Raw genomic sequence first — 17,134 nt, forward strand, 5'->3', positions numbered from 1 at the left:
GAAAAGAAAAGAAATAATGTAGTAATTAAAGCATTGCAAAACAAAACAATAATGAAGGCCGGGCACAGTGTATGTAATCCTAGCACTTTGGGAGGCTGAGGCAGGATTGCTTGAGACCAGGAGATTAAGACCAGCTTGAAAAACATACCAAACCCCCATCTCTACAAAAAATTGAAAAATTAGGCAGGCATGGTGGCATGCAGCTGTAGTTCTCGCTACCTGGCAGGAGACAGGAGAATCTCTTGAGCCCAGTAGTTCAGGTTACAGTGAGATGTGATTATGCCATACCACTCCAACACGGGCAATAGAGACCCTGTCTCCAAAAATTTAAAAATTAAAAGAATGACGTGAGACAGTAAGTTCTAAAGGAGAAGACACCCCAAATAAAAAATATGTAGTAAATAAAAACAAGGTACAAATAGTATATCTAATATCCTTTTTTTTTTTCTTTTTTGGAGACAGTCTCACTTGGTCACTCTCGGTAGAGTGTTGTCTTAGCTCACAGCAACCTCAAGCTCTTGGTTTCAAGCAATCTTCTTGCCCCACCCTTCCAAATAGCTGGGAATACAGGTGCCAGCCACAATGCCCGGCTATTTTTAGGGACCAGGGTTTTGCTCTTGATCAGGCTGGTCTGAACTCCTGAGTTCAGGCAATCCACCCACCTCAGCCTCTCAAGTGCTGGGATTACAGGCATGAGCCACCGCACCCGGCCTATATAACATTCTATTTAGAAAAAAGATCTTTTGTCAGATCTAGGAAAAATATGGGCCCTCACTTGTTTCACTATTTTATACAATATGTATTTTTGAAATTTTACACTAACATATATTTTATTTTTTTTTAAATAATCTTGCTGTGTCACTTTGGCTAGAGTACAGTAGCATCACTTGCTACTGCCAGGCTACAACCATGCCTGGCTAAGTTTTCTATTTTTTGTAGAGATGGGGTCTACTTTGCTCAGGCTGGTCTCAAACTCCTGACCTCAAGTGATCCTCTTGCCTCAGCCTCCTAGAGTGAAGATTACAGAGTAGGATTACAGGTATAAGCCACTGTGCCTGGTCCCAACATACATTTTAAAAATGAGAAAAAAAATCTTTATTTTTCTTTTTTATTGTTGGGGATTCACTGAGGGTACAAAGATGAGAAAAAAATCTTAAAGCATGCTAAACCAGTAGGTATGCACTAAAAGATATGTATGAAATATGTTTCATTGGGACATGAAAGTTTGGGTAGTATTTTTCTGTATTTAAAATTTTATAGCTATTTAAAAATTCAAGATTTTTAGGCTGGGCATGGTGGCTCTTGCCTATAATCCTAGCATTCTGGGAGGCCAAGGTAGATGATTTGCTTGAGCTCAGGAGTTCGAGACCAGCCTGAGCAAGAGCAAGACCCCTGAGACCCTATCTCTTAAAAATAGCCAGGTGTTGTGATGGGTGCCTATATTCCCAGTTACTGGAGAGGCTGAGGCAAGAGAACCCTTTGGGCCCAGGAGTTTGAGGTTGCTGTGAGCTATGACGCTAGGGTACTCTACTGAGGCTGAAAGTCAGACTGTCTGGAAAAAAAAATTCAAGACTTTCACCTATCTTTAGGGCCAGAACTACCCTGCTCCTTTCTCTAGAAGTAGAACAGCCCTCATTCCCCCATAAAACTTATTCTTGCTTGTCCTTTGCTGCCTTTTATGAGGTCTAGCACTTTCCACTTTGTGTTCCCAGCTCAGCTATGCCCTGGGAGGGAAGGCTTAAGTGCTGAAAATTCAAACATTGTATTTTCAAAAATAGAGTAATTCAGGCTCAGTGCCTATGGCTCAAGCGGCTAAGGTGCCAGCCACGTACACCTGAGCTGGCAGGTTTGAATCCAGCCCGGGCCCGCCAAACAACAATGATGGCTGCAACCAAAACATAGCCGGACACTGTGGCGGGCACCTGTAGTTCCAGCTACTTGGGAGGTAGAGACAGGAGACTCACTTGAGCCCAGGGGTTGGAGGTTGCTGTCAGATGTAATGCCACAGCACTCTACCTAGGGCAACAGCTTGAGGCTCTGTCTCAAAAAAAAAAAGAGTCATTCGGATATCTGGCTAGGAATACCCAATTTCTTCAAGTGGAGTTATTATGTCAGAGGAATTTTTCACTCAACAATCCCTAAAATCACAAACAGTCTCAGAGAGGAAAAGTAAACATGGCTAATAGCAGCCTCCCACCCAAAAACACACAGAGTAGTGGCAAAGTAGTAGTCTTCATTGTTCTTTATTGAATGAGGATATCAGGGATCAAGAGCAGCAACAGCAGAAACAAGTATAAAAGTATCAAAAATATAAAATGCGAGCACGGAGCAGAGTGTGTAGGTTGGGCAATGGCCCAATGAGGCCTTGGGGACAGATGACTAAAGACTGTCCACAGCGTCCAAGGAAATCTAGGCCTGGGGGGCCTGTGCACTAGCCTTGGCTGAGGGTGGAAGAGGCTTGAATGGGGGCCAACCTTGGGCCTTGAAGTAGGAGACCAGTTGTGTGGGCACTTCTGCAAGTACAGTCTGCGCCAGTGCCTCCCGAGGGGCCTGCCAGGAGAAGGGCAAGGTCAGAGGTGGCCCAAAATAGCTGCCCAAGGTCTATACTTCGTACCCAAGAAAGGATACAAAACCCAACACCCAACCCTGCCGTTAACATAAGGGAAAGGGTAAGTATCCCCACTCATGTGAGGGCAAGATGAAAGGGTAAACCCCCAGATCAAATTTGCCCGCACTCACATTCTCGAATCGGCGGTAGGGCACAAACTGCACTATGTCACGGGCAGCAGCCTGCCCAGAACATGTTTGCAAAGGGCCCCCATCAGCGTCCAGCTGTTCCATGGCTTGGAAGTCAGCACCACCTACACCCACAATGATCACCGACATAGGCAGGTTCGAGGCATGCACCACAGCCTCACGTGTGGCATCTACATCTGTCACAGCACCATCCGTCAGCAGCAATAGCACGAAGTATTGCTGGGAACAAACCAGTTTGTGTACTGAGGAGATCCTCCTTCCCAAACTCCTTTATACACCCCACCCCCACACGCGCACCCTAGGAAGTCCCTTATACACACTCCTCAAAGAGTACCTCTAACCCACCACCATTGCCACTGCTGCCCACAGCCCTCACCGAGGCAGTCCCTTGATGTGCAGCCTGGGCTGCAAACCTGGCCACGTGGTTGATGATGGGTGCAAAATTGGTGGGGCCATAGAGGCGAACTTGGGGTAGGGCTTGGCGGTAGGCATCCACAATGCCCTGGATTCCTGCAGTGGAAGGCAAAAAGACTGTAAAATCCTAGATCTCTTGAGACTGCGTCACTCCTGAAATCACCCTATCCTAGCCCAGATTTGGCAACCTATGTGCATTTCATTCAATCACCCTATAACCCAGGGTACGTATCTGGTAAACCCAAACTGAGGGGACATTCTAGAAATTATCTGGCCTCTACTCTTCAAAAATGTTATTATCATGAAAGACATGAAGAACTCATCCAGATAAAAAGATATAATTGAATATACTGTGTGATTTAAGATTTTTTTAATTTTTTGCTGTAAAAGACTTTAGGACAGGTTCGGCACCCAAACCCCAGTGGTTATGAGGCTGGCTACAAACACATATGGAGGGTTTGAACCCAGTCTGGGACAGCTAATCGAGTGCAACAAAAAAACAGCCAGGTGTTGTTGTGGGCACCTATAGTCCCAGCTACTTGGGAGGCTGAGGCAAGAGAATTGCTTAAGCCCAAGAGTTTGAGGTTGCTGTGAGCAGTTAATGCCACAGCACTCTACTGAGGGCGACACAGTGAGACTCTGTCTCAAAAAAAAAAAAAGACATTAGGACAACTGGCAAAATCTGAATAAATGCTATAGACTGGATAATAGTTTGATGTTAATTTTCTGATTTTGAGAATTGGACTGTGGTTATGTAAGAAAATATCCTTGATTTTAGAAAGGACACCCTGAAGTATTTAGGGGCTATGTGGATGATGATGGCTGTAATGTTGGTGGGGCCAGAGAAGCAAACTTAGGGCAGGGCAATTCACCACAACATTCTTAAACATTTAAAAAATCTTAAAAATGTATACATGCACACACACAGAGTATACATATGAGAGTAAATGTGGTAAAATATAAATGTTTAGAGAATCTAAATAAAGGTGAACTCCTTTGACTCCTATGACTCAGACACTGATCCCTGAGTTCCAATGACATGAACTCCTATGACTATTCCTGTGAAGTTTTTTCTAACTCTGAACTTATATCAAAATATAGTTAAAATCTCTTTGCCTACTCCCCATAGCAATAGGGTCTATTTGCTGTTTATGAAGAACTTTGATCTTTCTTTTCCTCAATAAAAGTCTGTTTCACGCTTGCAGAAAAAAATATACAGAAAAGAAAATTTACAGCCAGGCATGATGGGTCACACCTGTAATCCTAGCGCTCTGGGAGGCCGAGGTGAGTGGATTGCCTGAGCTCATGAGTTCGAGACCAGCCTGAGCCACAGCAAGACCTCATCTCTAAAAATAGCTGGGCATTGTAGTCCCAGCTACTTGGGAGGCTGAGGCAAGAGAATATCTTGAGCCCAAGAGTTTGAGACTGCTGTGAGCTATGATGCCACAGCACTCTATCAAGGGTGATGAAGTGAGACTCTGTCTCAAAAAAAAAAGGTACCCTGTAAGGAGGCAACCAAAGCTTCCACTGATGCCCAAATAAGCACCTGTAAGCTTCTAGGCGAAGATAATAATGATGATATAACAGCTACCATTTTTAGGGAGCACTTAGTATGTGCTACGCTTACTGCTTTACTTGCATCCTCTCTTTAAATATTCAATATCCTAAAATGTTCTTATTATAAAATCAAAACACATAGACACTAAACAATATGCTCTAAGTCATGTGGTGTGATGATTAGATTCCAAAAGCCTAGTGGTAAAATCCACCCCTCTGGACAATGTAGGCAGGTTATTATGCCCCCCCACTCTCCTTTGCCTGTATAGACATGTCTCTCTAGGTGTAGACCAGTGGTTTTCAACCTATGGGTCACAACCCACAGGTCACAGCCCTGTATTAAAGGGCTGCAGCATTAGGAAGGTTGAGAACACTGGTATAGACAGACCTACCTTTAAGTGGCTATGGGAACTTACCTGCACAATAGGGATTACTGGGATTGAAGTTCAGGGCAAATTCATGTGAGACCTGAGGGCAAGAATGAAAATGAAGTCCTCCCATGACCCTCTCTGTGGTTAAGAATAAAGGCTTTATGGCATGTACCAAGATTTCCATAGGAGCTATTTAGTCCTGAGCACTTTATACACACACACACACATATATACACACACATATACATACATACATACAGAGACATGCTTGCAGGGTCTCTGTATCTTCTCTTAATGCTGAGTGCTAGCACCAAGTAATTTCACCACATCACCCCGAATCAGAATCCTGAAACTGAAAATAGGGGTGAAGGAGAGGAAGAAAGCTCACCTGCCAATCAGGGGGTACCTGGGCCCCAAATCCAAATGCTGGGAACAGCTTATCCCTGTAAGAAGACAATTAAGTTGGGGAAGAGGCAGTGAGGGGGCTGTGAGCTCAGAGGCTAAAGCATTCACAGGGCATGGGGACAGCCAAGAGAATAGCTACTCACGAGTCATAGTCTTGAACCACACTGCCCACACTCCACAGGGCTGTCAGGTACTCATTGACCCCTGTTGGACTCAGGTAGTGTAAGGAGTTGGGTGAAGAGGGGTCTCCATTGGATCCAGTGAAGTCTATGCCTACCTGGAAGGAGGTGAGAAAGGGAAATGAACACCACCTGGAGCCCCAGACCTGTTCTTTTGTGTCTAGTAAGGGAACTTACAGTGAAGTTGATTTGACAGCCTCCCATCACATAGTCCAAGAAGGAATACTCTGTTTCTACCTGCAGATGAAACCAGAGTCATGGCTGGAGTGACAGTGTTGGAATCATGGAGCTTAGGGATCAGAGCCTGGGTCATAAGGGCTATTGTCTCACCTGGCAAATTTTAACATGGATAGTTCCAGAATTCTTATAGTTTTTCTTTTTCTGCTGCTTCTCAGGATGGATACATTCAAACTGAGCCTAGTGAAAACAGAAAAATTAAGGGTAGGAAACTCCCAGAGCATCAAAGACTAGAGCTGTCCTCTCCTCCCTCTCACCCAAGCTATAACCATCTATGCCCACCACTTCAACACCCCTGAACAGGGCCAGGGCTCACCGGAACTGCTTGCAGCTGGGCCAGGCTGGTATAGAAGGTACCAATGAGATCATGTGAGCCATCGCTGTCGTAATCAGAGCATCGCACCTGAAAGGAAGGTGTGTATGGAAAAAAAGCAATCAGGTGACAGGTAAGAAGCGTAAGTCCCTCCCCAGGCTCTCTTCCCTGTTGTCACTCAGAAGGCAAACTCCTCACCTGGATGGGTGTGCTGGGGTCCCCACCACAGAAATGCTGAAGGGGGACTGAGAAGCGCTTCCATGTGGGGTTTAGGTTGTTCTTGATTACCTGAGGGTGGAGAGCAAGGTCTCTTGTGAGCTGTGGCCTGGCCTAAAAGGAGCTGTCACCTTTCATACCCAGACTTTCTGTATTCCAAATCTTGCTAGTCACAGGCCCTCGGAGTTTCTCTCCTACCTCACCCTACCCAATCCCAGGGTTTTCACACCTCAGATCTGTACGTTAGGTGCCATTTCCCATCACCCTGGCGGAAGAACTCCAGGAATGGATCCGATTTTCCCAGGAAGTCCTGCCAATGCCACAAAGATCTGTTATGGGACTCAGGGAAAAACAACCACTATGTCAGCCCTCTGTCCCCCCATACCATCCTTATTCCCTTATTTCTTGGCTTCCCAGGGCCTCCTTCTACACATACCTTCTTATCTAAGTTTCTGGCCTCCACCTCCATATTTACCACACGACTATCCTTCAACTCCTGAGCTGAGACCTAAATAAAGGATACTGTATCATGAATTCTTCATTGATATAAGCCTGCACCCCATACCCTTACTGGGTTCTTCCTTACCGTGATAGTCCCCCGCCCTGCAGGCTTTCCAGGCTTCAGCATCAAAGGTAGAGTCAGTCTCTGGCTAGACACAACCTGGAGCAAAGCAGCAAGTGGAAGGAGATCTCAGGCAGGGTTAGGTTGAGTGGATGCTTACTTCCCCCACTTCCAGGATCCAGGCAGGCTAGACTGTCTGACAGAGCTCTAACGAAACACCTGTGTCTGAAGGATCCTAATCCTAGGCCTTACATACCTGTCCTAGGGAACACTCAGCCCCTCCTAGGAAGTCATCATCCCCCAGGTCTGGTGTCTTGTTGTCTATGTCATAGATTCCAAAGCGTAGCTTCTGGACTGTCTCAAAATGGTACTCAAGTTGCAGAGTCTTGGAGAACTGAGGGCTCGAGCAGTTCTGTACTCGTTCAGTCCGGCCAAGCTGTAGGCAGAGGCCAATAAGCATTACAGTCATACACCCTCCACCCCAAATCTAGTCCTAGCCTCCCACCACAACCTTAACCTCCATGGTCCACCTCACCTCAGCCCAGCTGCCCCCTCCCACATCTTGTAAAAGGACGCAGAGTGGGTCAGACTTGGAGCCGATGTCCTTGTCAATAAGGTGGTCACAGGAAATAGACAGCTGAACCAAAGTCACACAGCAAGCCATCTAAGAGAAAAGGAGCTAGGTCAAGCACCGGAGACCCTACTTTCTTTACCCTTCCTTGACTGTTGGTCCCAGGTAGGGCTTAACCTATATCCACCCCGTCTCACCTATACTGATCAATCCCTCCCCTAACCCATCCCACAGCACCCATATTGGTCCCTCATCATCTCCATTTGGAACACTATTATTAACCAAAGTTCAAATGATTTTTTAAGAGTTCAACTTGCTTCATGTGCTGCCCTTCTACAGATGTCAGCCTCTGCTTGAATGCATCCAACAAGGGAAAACTCACCACTCTCAATCTATTCATCGGAAAAGTCTAGCTCCATAGACCCAAACAGACCCAAGGTTATGGAATTCCCACTTCTACATATTTGTCTTTCTTCTTCCCCAGTCTAGGGCTCCACAGCAAAGCCTTATTCTATCTCCTTATGAGAACCTATCTTAAACCTGGAAGCTATGAACAGTCCTGGCTAAAATCTGGAGAAACAGCTCCAGTTCTTTTGACTTTTGCCTGCAGACTTCTACCACCCAGATTACTCCTTTGGAGGTTCCCTGAGGATAGATCCAGAGCAAAATACATGCTCACCCAAGGGAGCAGAAATACAACTTTCCCCAAGTCACAATTTCAACTCCATGCTTGTCACCTCGCATGCTCTTTGAGGCTGTGTTTACACAGAAACAAAAATTATGCTCATTTCACTATTGCTGAGAACAGTGAAAAACTTAATGCAGCTTAAAGGACTGTCAATTAGCCGGTGATTAGATTATGGTGTGTTTGACTGATGGGATGCTGAGTAGCCACTAAGAAATAGTTAGGGCAAAATTATATTAATATTATATGAAAAAATAAAGTTGTAAAAGATGCTGAATGTGATTCCACTTTATGGGACGGCACCTGTAGCTCAGTGGGTAGGGTGCCAGTCACATACTCTGAAGCTGGCAGGCTCAAACCCAGCCCGGGCCAGCTAAAACAACAATGACAATTGCAACAACAAAAAAAATAGCCAGGTGTTGTGGCAGGCACCTGTAGCCCGAGCTATTTGGGAGGCTGAGGCAAGAGAATTGCTTAAGCCCAAGAGTCTGAGGTTCCTGTGAGCTGTGATGTTATGGCACTCTACCAAGGGTGACAGCTTGAGACTGTCTCACAAAAAAAAAAAAATGTGAGCAGTGCCTGTAGCTCAAAGGAGTAGGGCACCAGCCCCACATCCTGGAGGTGGCGGGTTCAAACCCAGCCCCAGCCAAAAACTACCAAAAAAAAATGCTGAATACGATCCACTTTAAACTTTAATTGTGTAAGTGTATATATAATAGATTTTAATATATACATAAAAGAAACACAGAAATATGGAGGTTACACCAAATAATTATAGTTTTAGGTAGCTCAAAGGAGCAGAGAGAAGACAAATTTTTTTTTTTTTAAACAGGCCTAGGCCAGGTTTGAACCTGCCAGCACTGCTCTAACCACTTAGAAATATATTTCCAGCCCAGAAGGTGAAAATGTTACAAATTCTATACACTTCTGTACTGTTTCAATGTTTCATATTGTTTATTTTGTTTTATTTTAATTAATAAGAAAAAGCCAGCAGCACCTGTGGCTCAGAGGGTATGGTGCTGGCCCCATATACCAAGGGTGGCAGGTTCAAGTCCCAGCCAAACTGCAACAAAAAAATAGCTGGGCATTGTTGCAGGTGCCTGTAGTCCCAGCTACTCAGGAGGCTGAGGCAAAAGAATTGCCTAAGCCCAGGAGTTGGAGGTTGCTGTGAGCTGTGTGATGCCACGGCACTTTACCAAGGGCGATAAAGTGAGACTCTGTCTCTACAAAAAAAATAAATAAGAGAAAGGTTTTATTCTGAATACCATGTGCATGGGGGGAACCACAAGAATGATTATCCCTGTTTATTTTGTTTTTTAAAGGGCCTCATTAGTTCCCTCTATCCTTCACCTACACCTCAAGTCCCCTATTCATTCTAATCTCAAAGCCTCTACACTTCCAGTTCTACAACCCCTACCTAACTCCAACTCTTGTAGTCCCTTGCCTCCTCCCTGGTTTCTCCTTTTTAGCTCTGTCCCACCTAGTCATTCCTGATGCCAGCTTCCAGAGTCTCCTCCCTAATTAAAAGCCCTGTATAATTGCCCACTGTCCTTAGGTTAAGAGCCAAACACCCCAGGAGGGAGACCTTGTCACACAACTCCAGAGGGCCTATCCACACAGAATTTGGTAATTGTATAATATGGTGACCCTGCATTCCTAGTTCAACTTTAAAAGGCCTTATGAGTCTGCTACCAGCTCTATCTCCTGCCACTTATCTACCCACCCAACTAGTCATCCAAAGTGATTTGTGGTTCATCAAATATACACACATGCTGTCACTTCTGACTTCCCTGCCTCACAAGTATCTTGTCATCCAGGGGTCTGGCAATAACATTATTCCTTAATGAAGACTTGCCCATCTTTCCCAGGTAGGATTTTCTTATCTGTCATCCGGATGACTGAACTGGTTTCCTCATTAGTTTTCTGCAACCACACACAGATTTTATTGGCCAAAAAGAAACCAAATTATGGCTCGGTGCCCATAGCACAGTGGTTATGGCACCAGCCACGTGCATCGAGGCTGGCAGGTTCGAGCCTGGCCCGGGCCAGCTAAAAACAACTGCAACAAGAAAATAGCCAGGCATTGTGGTGGGCGCCTGTAGTCCCAGCTACTCAGGAGGCCTAGGCAGGAGAATTGCTTAAGCCCAAAAGCTGGAGGTTGCAGTGAGCTGTGACGCCACAGCACTCTACTAAGGGTGACATATTAAGACTGTCTCAAAAAAAAAAAAAAAAAGAAACCAGATCATATCACTTCTCTGCTTACAACTGTGGAGTGGCTTTCCCAAACACTCAAAATAAAACCCAAAGTTCTTACCATGGCCTATAAGGCCCTGGAAGACCTGACCCTTGCCTAACTAATAATCTAGCCACCCAAGTATGTTCGAGCCAGGATGGCCCTTCTAATCCTTTGTCTGGTTTGTGTCTCTGTATCTTTAGCACCTACAATAGTAGCTACCTTATAGCAGGTATTGAGTAAATATTTAGTGGCTACCTTAATGATGAAATATCAGAATTTTGACTTTTGTCTCTCTACCCCTCCCTAGAACTAGGGGTGGCTATCATCTCTATATTGCTAGTACTAGTGCTCAGCATAGGCAGGTGCTTGAAATAGTACTCATATCTGTTTGTCAAACAGTGAGTGTACTTTTGCTCAACTCACACTTCAGGCCATTTTCATTTAAACTAAGGTCCAGCAGTAACCCTTCCCTATCCTGATCTTGTACAGTTAAGCTTTAAAGTTTAAACACAGGACTCCTACAACTCAGTATTAAATGACAGTAAATTTAAAAATGGGGAAAAGATTTGATCAGACACTTCATAAAGGAAAACATATTAATCAGAAATAAGGAAATGATCCATACCATCAGTCATAAGGGAAACACAAAACCATAAGGAAATACTGTCACATACCCACAGTGAATAAAACTAAAAGGACTGACAAGGCCAAATGTTGGCAAGGATGTTGTTAGTGAAAGCATTAAATATACCACTCTAGAAAACATTCTGGCAGCTTATCGGAAAACCAAAATATACCTAGCCCAAGAGTAATTCCCCTCCTAGATTTTTATCCAAAAGATGTGAAAATATTATGTCCACAACGATTTGTACAAGAATGTTCATAGCACTTTATTGACAAAAGCCAAAAACTTGAAATCAACAGCCTAGGTATTCATCAACATAAGAATGGATAACTGTGATATTTACCAAAAACTATTCAGCAACAAAAACAAACTACTAATATCTATAACGTGGATATATCTGAAGAGTGAAATAGATTCCAACAGGCATAACTAACCTATCCCAGTGTTTGTCCCCCCTGCTTCCCAAGAAGGGTAGGTATTAATGGAAAAGAAGACTCTAGGAAGGAATAGAAAAGTTCCTCTGTAAGATAGGAACGTATGTTAAAGGAAAATATACATTTGTACTTTATTCTAAAGGTACACTTACATCTGATTGTAAAAAATATTTTTTTTGAGACAGAGTCTCAAGCTGTCTCCCTGGATGTAGAATACCATAGCATCAGAGCTCACAGCAACCTTCAACTCTTGGCCTCAAGCAATCTGCTTGCCTCAGTTTTTCTATTTTTATTACAGACTGAGTCTCAATTTTTGTTGAGGCTGGTCTCGAACTCATGAGCTCATGCTATATATAGATAGATAGATACATCTAGATCGATCGATCTATCTCTGTATATATAAACTTTGCTGCACGCTGAAAGTTTTCATGATAAAACTTTGGGGAAAATTTCAGTGGAAGACTAGAGGACCTCCCCTTGGTAAGATGTGAACAAGAGCTTTAGCAGTGATTACCTGTCAGAGATTACAGGCAACAATAGGAGCTGCTGTCTTCTCACTCCATGACTTCTCAGGGCCCCCAGAGAGATGCTTCTGGTCTGGGCCAAACACATGCAGTGGGCCAGTAGCGCCTGCCTATGCTAAAACATTCTTTCCTAGTCATTGTAACACTTTTCCCAGAATACATGCTTTTTCAGTTTCTTTGCTGAACTCAGACTCAAACACCAACCAAAGTGTTGTGGACTTGCATGTGCTTCTCTAGCATATGGGGCTGGACTTTTCCCTGAAGTGAAGCTATTATGGTGGCCTGGCTTCCATTCTGAGAGGTCGGAACTTCCGTGTAACCACACTGTTTTGTTTGTCACACATCAGCCTTTTCTTTCTCATTAGAATTGGCAACCCTTTATAAACAAATTTTTACAATGTTTGGTTTTCTCTCTCTTGAGCCTTATTCCCCTTAACTGACCTATAATCCATGATATTATTAGTCTCCTCCAAATCCTAATTATCTTCTTTGAAATCTACCTCTACTTGGAAATTTTTGATTAAAACATTCTTCTTGGCTCGGCGCCTGTGGCTCAAGTGGCTAAGGCGCCAGCCACATACACCTAAGGCTGCGGGTTCGAATCCAGCCCGGGCCGCCAAACGATGGCTGCAACCAAAAAAAAAAAAAAAAATAGCCAGGCACTCTGGCGGGCGCCTGTGGTCCCAGCTACTTGGGAGGCTGAGGCAGGAGACTTGCTTGAGCCCAGGAGTTGGAGGTTGCTGTGAGCTGTGGTGCCACGGCACTCTGCCCAGGGGGATATCTTGAGGCTCTGTCTCAAAAAAAAAAAAAATTCTTCTTGGCTTGGCACCCATACACAAGTGATTATGGCGCTACCCACATACACTGAGGCTGGAGGGTTTGAAACAGCCCAGGGCCAGCTAAACGATGACAACTGCAACAAAAAAAATAGCCGGGCATTGTGGTGGGCACCCATACTCCCAGCTACTTGGGAGGCTAAGGCAAGAGAATCTGAGTCCAAGAGTTTGAGGTTGCTGTGAACTGTGACAGCACAGCGCTCTACTGAGGGTGACATAGTAAGACTGTCTCACAAATAACCCCCCAAAAACATTCTTCTCTGGGGGCTGAGAGTGGTGGCTCATGCCTGTAATCCTAGCACTTCATGAGGCCAAGGCAGGCGGACCGTTTGAGCTTAATCAACCTGAGTGAGACCCTGTCTCTAAAAAAAATAGCCAGGCTTTGTGGTGGGCACCTGCAGTCCCAGTTACTCAGGAGTCTGAGGCAAGAAACTCACTTGAGCCCAGAAGTTTGATGTTGCTGTGAGCTCTGATGCCATAGCACTCTATCCAGGGTGACAAAATGATACTCTGTCTCAAAGACAAATTTTAAAAAAAACAAAAAACCTCTTCTGTCCTGTACCTGTTTTTTTCATGATGTTTTAATTATCCTGTATCTCTTGAACAGCTACTTACTTTAAACCAGACTCATTTACTTTCCCTTGGTGCCATTAAATAATTAACCCGGCTCGGCGCCTATAGCTCAACCGGCTAAGGCGCCAGCCACGTACACCTAAGGTGGCGGGTTCGAATCCCCAGCCCGGACCCGCCAAACAACAATGACGGCAGCAACCAAAAAATAGCCAGGTGTTGTGGCGGGCGCCTGTGGTCCCAGCTACTTGGGAGGCGGAGGCAGGAGACTCGCTTGAGCCCAGGAGTTGGAGGTTGCTGTGAGCTGTAATGCCATGGCACTCTACCCAGGGGGACAGCTTGAGGCTCTGTCTCAAAAAAAAAAAAAAAAAAAAAAAAATTAACCCCATGGGACTTTTAACCTACTTTTTAGGACCAAAATTTTATAAAACCATATTAAATGTCACATTTAAGTGAGTCAAAAAGAGAAGTCATAAAATTTATATTTATTTTTATAAGAGGTTGGTAGTACTTGCCAGATCTCTGTGAACTCTTGTCAACCAGTACATTTTACCTGCATGTCCATTATGGTCTAATTGGCCTCACCGATTCAGTCCCCTCCATCTGTTCTCTATGTTTAAGTCAGACACCTCTGACTCCAATCCAATAAAATCTTGTTTCTCATAATCCTATCAAAATGTGTAACTTGTATTTCCCCTTAGACTAAAATTCAACAAAGGGACCACACCAGCCATGTGTCCATTCATAATAGGGTACTCTATTAAAATCTGTTATATGAATGAATGCCAGGAAAGAACTGATAACCTAAGGATCTTCAGAAATAATCCAAATCTAGCCCTGACATGCTGCTTAAGTCATTTAAGGTTGAGACCTTTTTAGGAACATCCAACACGAAATACCAGCTTGTTATCTATGTATGCCTCCATTACTCACCCATTGCCATTTGGATCAAGTCAGCAATTGCAAATGGAAACAGCCAAGTGTAGAGCATCAACCTTTTCTGCCTTTGCTTTTTACCACTAGGCATTCTCATTTGCTTACACTTTGTTTTCCTCTTTACGCTTACTGCCAACCTCAAAGTGCCCTGGTTGGGCACATTCTCTCACTGTCCCTTAAATAAGCCACATTTATTCTCGTTTTTTAGATCTTACAGTTCACAAAACCTCAAAAATAAAAAGGAACTAAGTGATCACCTAACTCAAGTCCCTCAATCCAAGGAACACATGATCCAGCTAAGGCCACATAGATGGCTAAGTGAAAGGAGGACTAGAACTCACATATTCTGTCTCTCACATGCTCTAAAACTTTGGATGGTAGTTATGCTCTTCTCTCCTGGAAAAACCTCCCTTCTTATAGTCAATAGCGATCTGATTAGTGGGCAAGAGTACAGGTTCTGCATTGAAGTGACCAGGCTCCAGCTCAGCACCTGTGGCTCAAATGGCTAAGGTGCCAGCCACATACACCTAAGGTGGCGGGTTCGAATCCAATGCGGGCCCACCAAACAAGGATGGCTGAAACCAAAAAATAGCCAGGCATTGTGGCAGGCACCTGTGGTCCCAGCTACTTGGGAGGCGGAGGCAGGAGACTCGCTTGAGCCCAGGAGTTGGAGGTTGCTGTGAGCTGTGATGCTACAGCACTCTAGCCAGGGGGACAACTTGAGGTTCTGTCTCAAAAAAAAAAAAGTGATCAGGCTCCAAATACTGGTCTTATTCCTTCCTGGCTAATACACCACATTAATGTCCTATCAATGTAACCTGGGCACAAAATTCTTAATATTACTAAAGTGGGAAATATATTCCATTTCTAAAGATTAATGCAAATAATGTACGCCAGTTGCTTCCTACAGAGTCTAGAACTACCATAACCAAGTGTTAGCTACTACCATCATCATTCTTCAAGCCTAGCTCATATACATTTCCCTTTTCATGATCTTCCCAGCATTCAGTAACTTCTTACTCTGGGTTACTACACTCAATTCATACCACACAATCGGCTTGTGTCAATGTTTCTCCAGCTTCTTATTTGTCAATTAAATGACAAAAGTCTTAAGTTAAATCAACAGTTCTCAACCTGTGGGTCACAACCCACAGGAACTGTATTAAATGGCCATGGCATTAGGAAGGTTGAGAACCACTGGTGCTGCTTCAGCATCTCCTGCCATACAGCATAGACCTAAAAATATAATGGGAATTCAAAACACCTGTGGCAAGTTTGCTGCAGTATGCTGGAGCAGGCTTGTTTGACTTTCATGAGCCAACTGTAAAATGTTAAAGAATTTTGTAAACAGGTGGTCTTTGTTTTAAACTACAGAAACTGAGCAAATGCTAAAGTCAGGACTTCCTTTGCCCTACCAGCCAGTTTACCAGACCACCACTGTTCACAGGTAATCCCAGTCTCTGCTAACAGGGAGCCACTTGCCTTCAATTTCTATGGCATCCTCACTCTTGCCTTGGGAGGTTCTAACTCTGTTCTTTATAAATCCTAGAACAGATACTTTTTCCTGGGTCCAGTGGGATCCAATTCAGTGTCAGAAGAGCTGCAATTTATCCATCAGTCCTTACACTGCCTCTTCCACTCCCAAGGCCCTAACCACAAAAGGCACTAGACTGCAATTCTCACTTCCTTTAATCCACCAAGGTAATAGCCTCTGAAGTTGCAGAGAGGTGGCAAGGAGAAGGTATAAAGAACTAAAGTATCTGAGTGGCAGGATCACTCCTTTAACAAACCAGTCATGCCCATACTCCTACCTCGGCAGGCTGGAGCAGCTCACAGATGTTGGATCAAGTCTTGAAAGTTAATGAGGAAATCCTCCTTAGGCTCCCAAAGAGGAACTATCTACTGAATACTTTTTTCCCCATAAGGTTGGAAAATACTACACCCACTACCAACACTTTCTTTACTTCTTGGCCTCAGAGCAACATGGAGATGTTAAACTTTTTTTTTTTTTTTTTAATCCCTGCTTCTCTAACTCAGGAATTCTCCAAAAGTCAGCACCTTCAGGGACATTCTTTGTAGGTCACAAACTGAACCCAAAATGCAAATCCTGGCCAGGAGTGACAGCTCATGCCTGTAATCCTAGCACTCTGGGAGGCCAAGGCAGGATGTGTGCTATGACATTATGGCACTCTACCTAGGGCAGCAAAGTTAAGACTCTAAAAAAACAAGCACCCCCATACACAAATCCTTGCTATAATCTATACCTTCTTTATGTTCATTCATACATGACTAAGGGCTACTAAAATGGTCTTTATAAGCTGAAATTTTAAACAAATTTGGTTTAGACCCACGCACTACTAAAAAGTTAAGCTGCCATAAAGTATTTGGCAATGTTGCACGAGATGTGCACACAAAAAGTTCCGAGTGGAAAAATGCAGTAAAGAAAATGGCCATAGGGTTTCCCATTCTACTGTACTGGGTGAAGGTCAAAACAATGTGTAAGCCACTAATTCAATTTCAGTGTCCCCCAAAGACTTACCCAAAAGCTAAACATCTAACCTGAGCCCAACCTGTCAGAGAATCTAGCTTAAGGACAGAATTGGATTTGGGGAGGGAAGCAAACCAAGGAATGCATGGTCTTCAAGCAGGATAGGATCCTTTTGGAGTAGGGTCTCTGCCTAGAGATTTTTTTTTTTTTTTTTTTTT

General features: G+C 44.1%; 1 protein-coding gene across 9 annotated transcripts in view; it reads right to left on the minus strand.

The window, feature by feature from the left end:
* Positions 1–2,227: 2,227 nt before the first annotated feature.
* The window catches only part of LOC100965385 (RNA-binding protein 12), a 37,760-nt gene continuing 22,853 nt past the window's right edge, over positions 2,228–17,134 (minus strand). For 5 of the 9 annotated variants that reach the window (XM_023512242.1, XM_023512243.1, XM_023512244.1 and 2 more), the window contains 15 exons: positions 7,547–7,675; positions 7,268–7,447; positions 7,036–7,110; positions 6,886–6,957; positions 6,679–6,759; positions 6,432–6,521; positions 6,237–6,323; positions 6,014–6,100; positions 5,861–5,920; positions 5,648–5,781; positions 5,488–5,542; positions 5,145–5,196; positions 3,092–3,267; positions 2,740–2,976; positions 2,228–2,550 (listed from right to left, as the gene is read on the minus strand). In XM_023512242.1, coding sequence (XP_023368010.1) covers positions 2,410–2,550; positions 2,740–2,976; positions 3,092–3,267; positions 5,145–5,196; positions 5,488–5,542; positions 5,648–5,781; positions 5,861–5,920; positions 6,014–6,100; positions 6,237–6,323; positions 6,432–6,521; positions 6,679–6,759; positions 6,886–6,957; positions 7,036–7,110; positions 7,268–7,447; positions 7,547–7,675 — 1,656 coding nt within the window. In that variant the 3' untranslated portion in view covers positions 2,228–2,409. The remainder of the gene's footprint in view (positions 2,551–2,739; positions 2,977–3,091; positions 3,268–5,144; positions 5,197–5,487; positions 5,543–5,647; positions 5,782–5,860; positions 5,921–6,013; positions 6,101–6,236; positions 6,324–6,431; positions 6,522–6,678; positions 6,760–6,885; positions 6,958–7,035; positions 7,111–7,267; positions 7,448–7,546; positions 7,676–17,134) is intronic. The other 4 variants (XM_023512247.1, XM_023512246.1, XM_012804124.2 and 1 more) reach the window with 1 other exon arrangement.

The sequence above is a fragment of the Otolemur garnettii genome, unplaced genomic scaffold (assembly GCF_000181295.1).
Source record: "Otolemur garnettii isolate 467f Iridium unplaced genomic scaffold, OtoGar3 scaffold00025, whole genome shotgun sequence".
Lineage (NCBI taxonomy): Eukaryota > Metazoa > Chordata > Mammalia > Primates > Galagidae > Otolemur > Otolemur garnettii.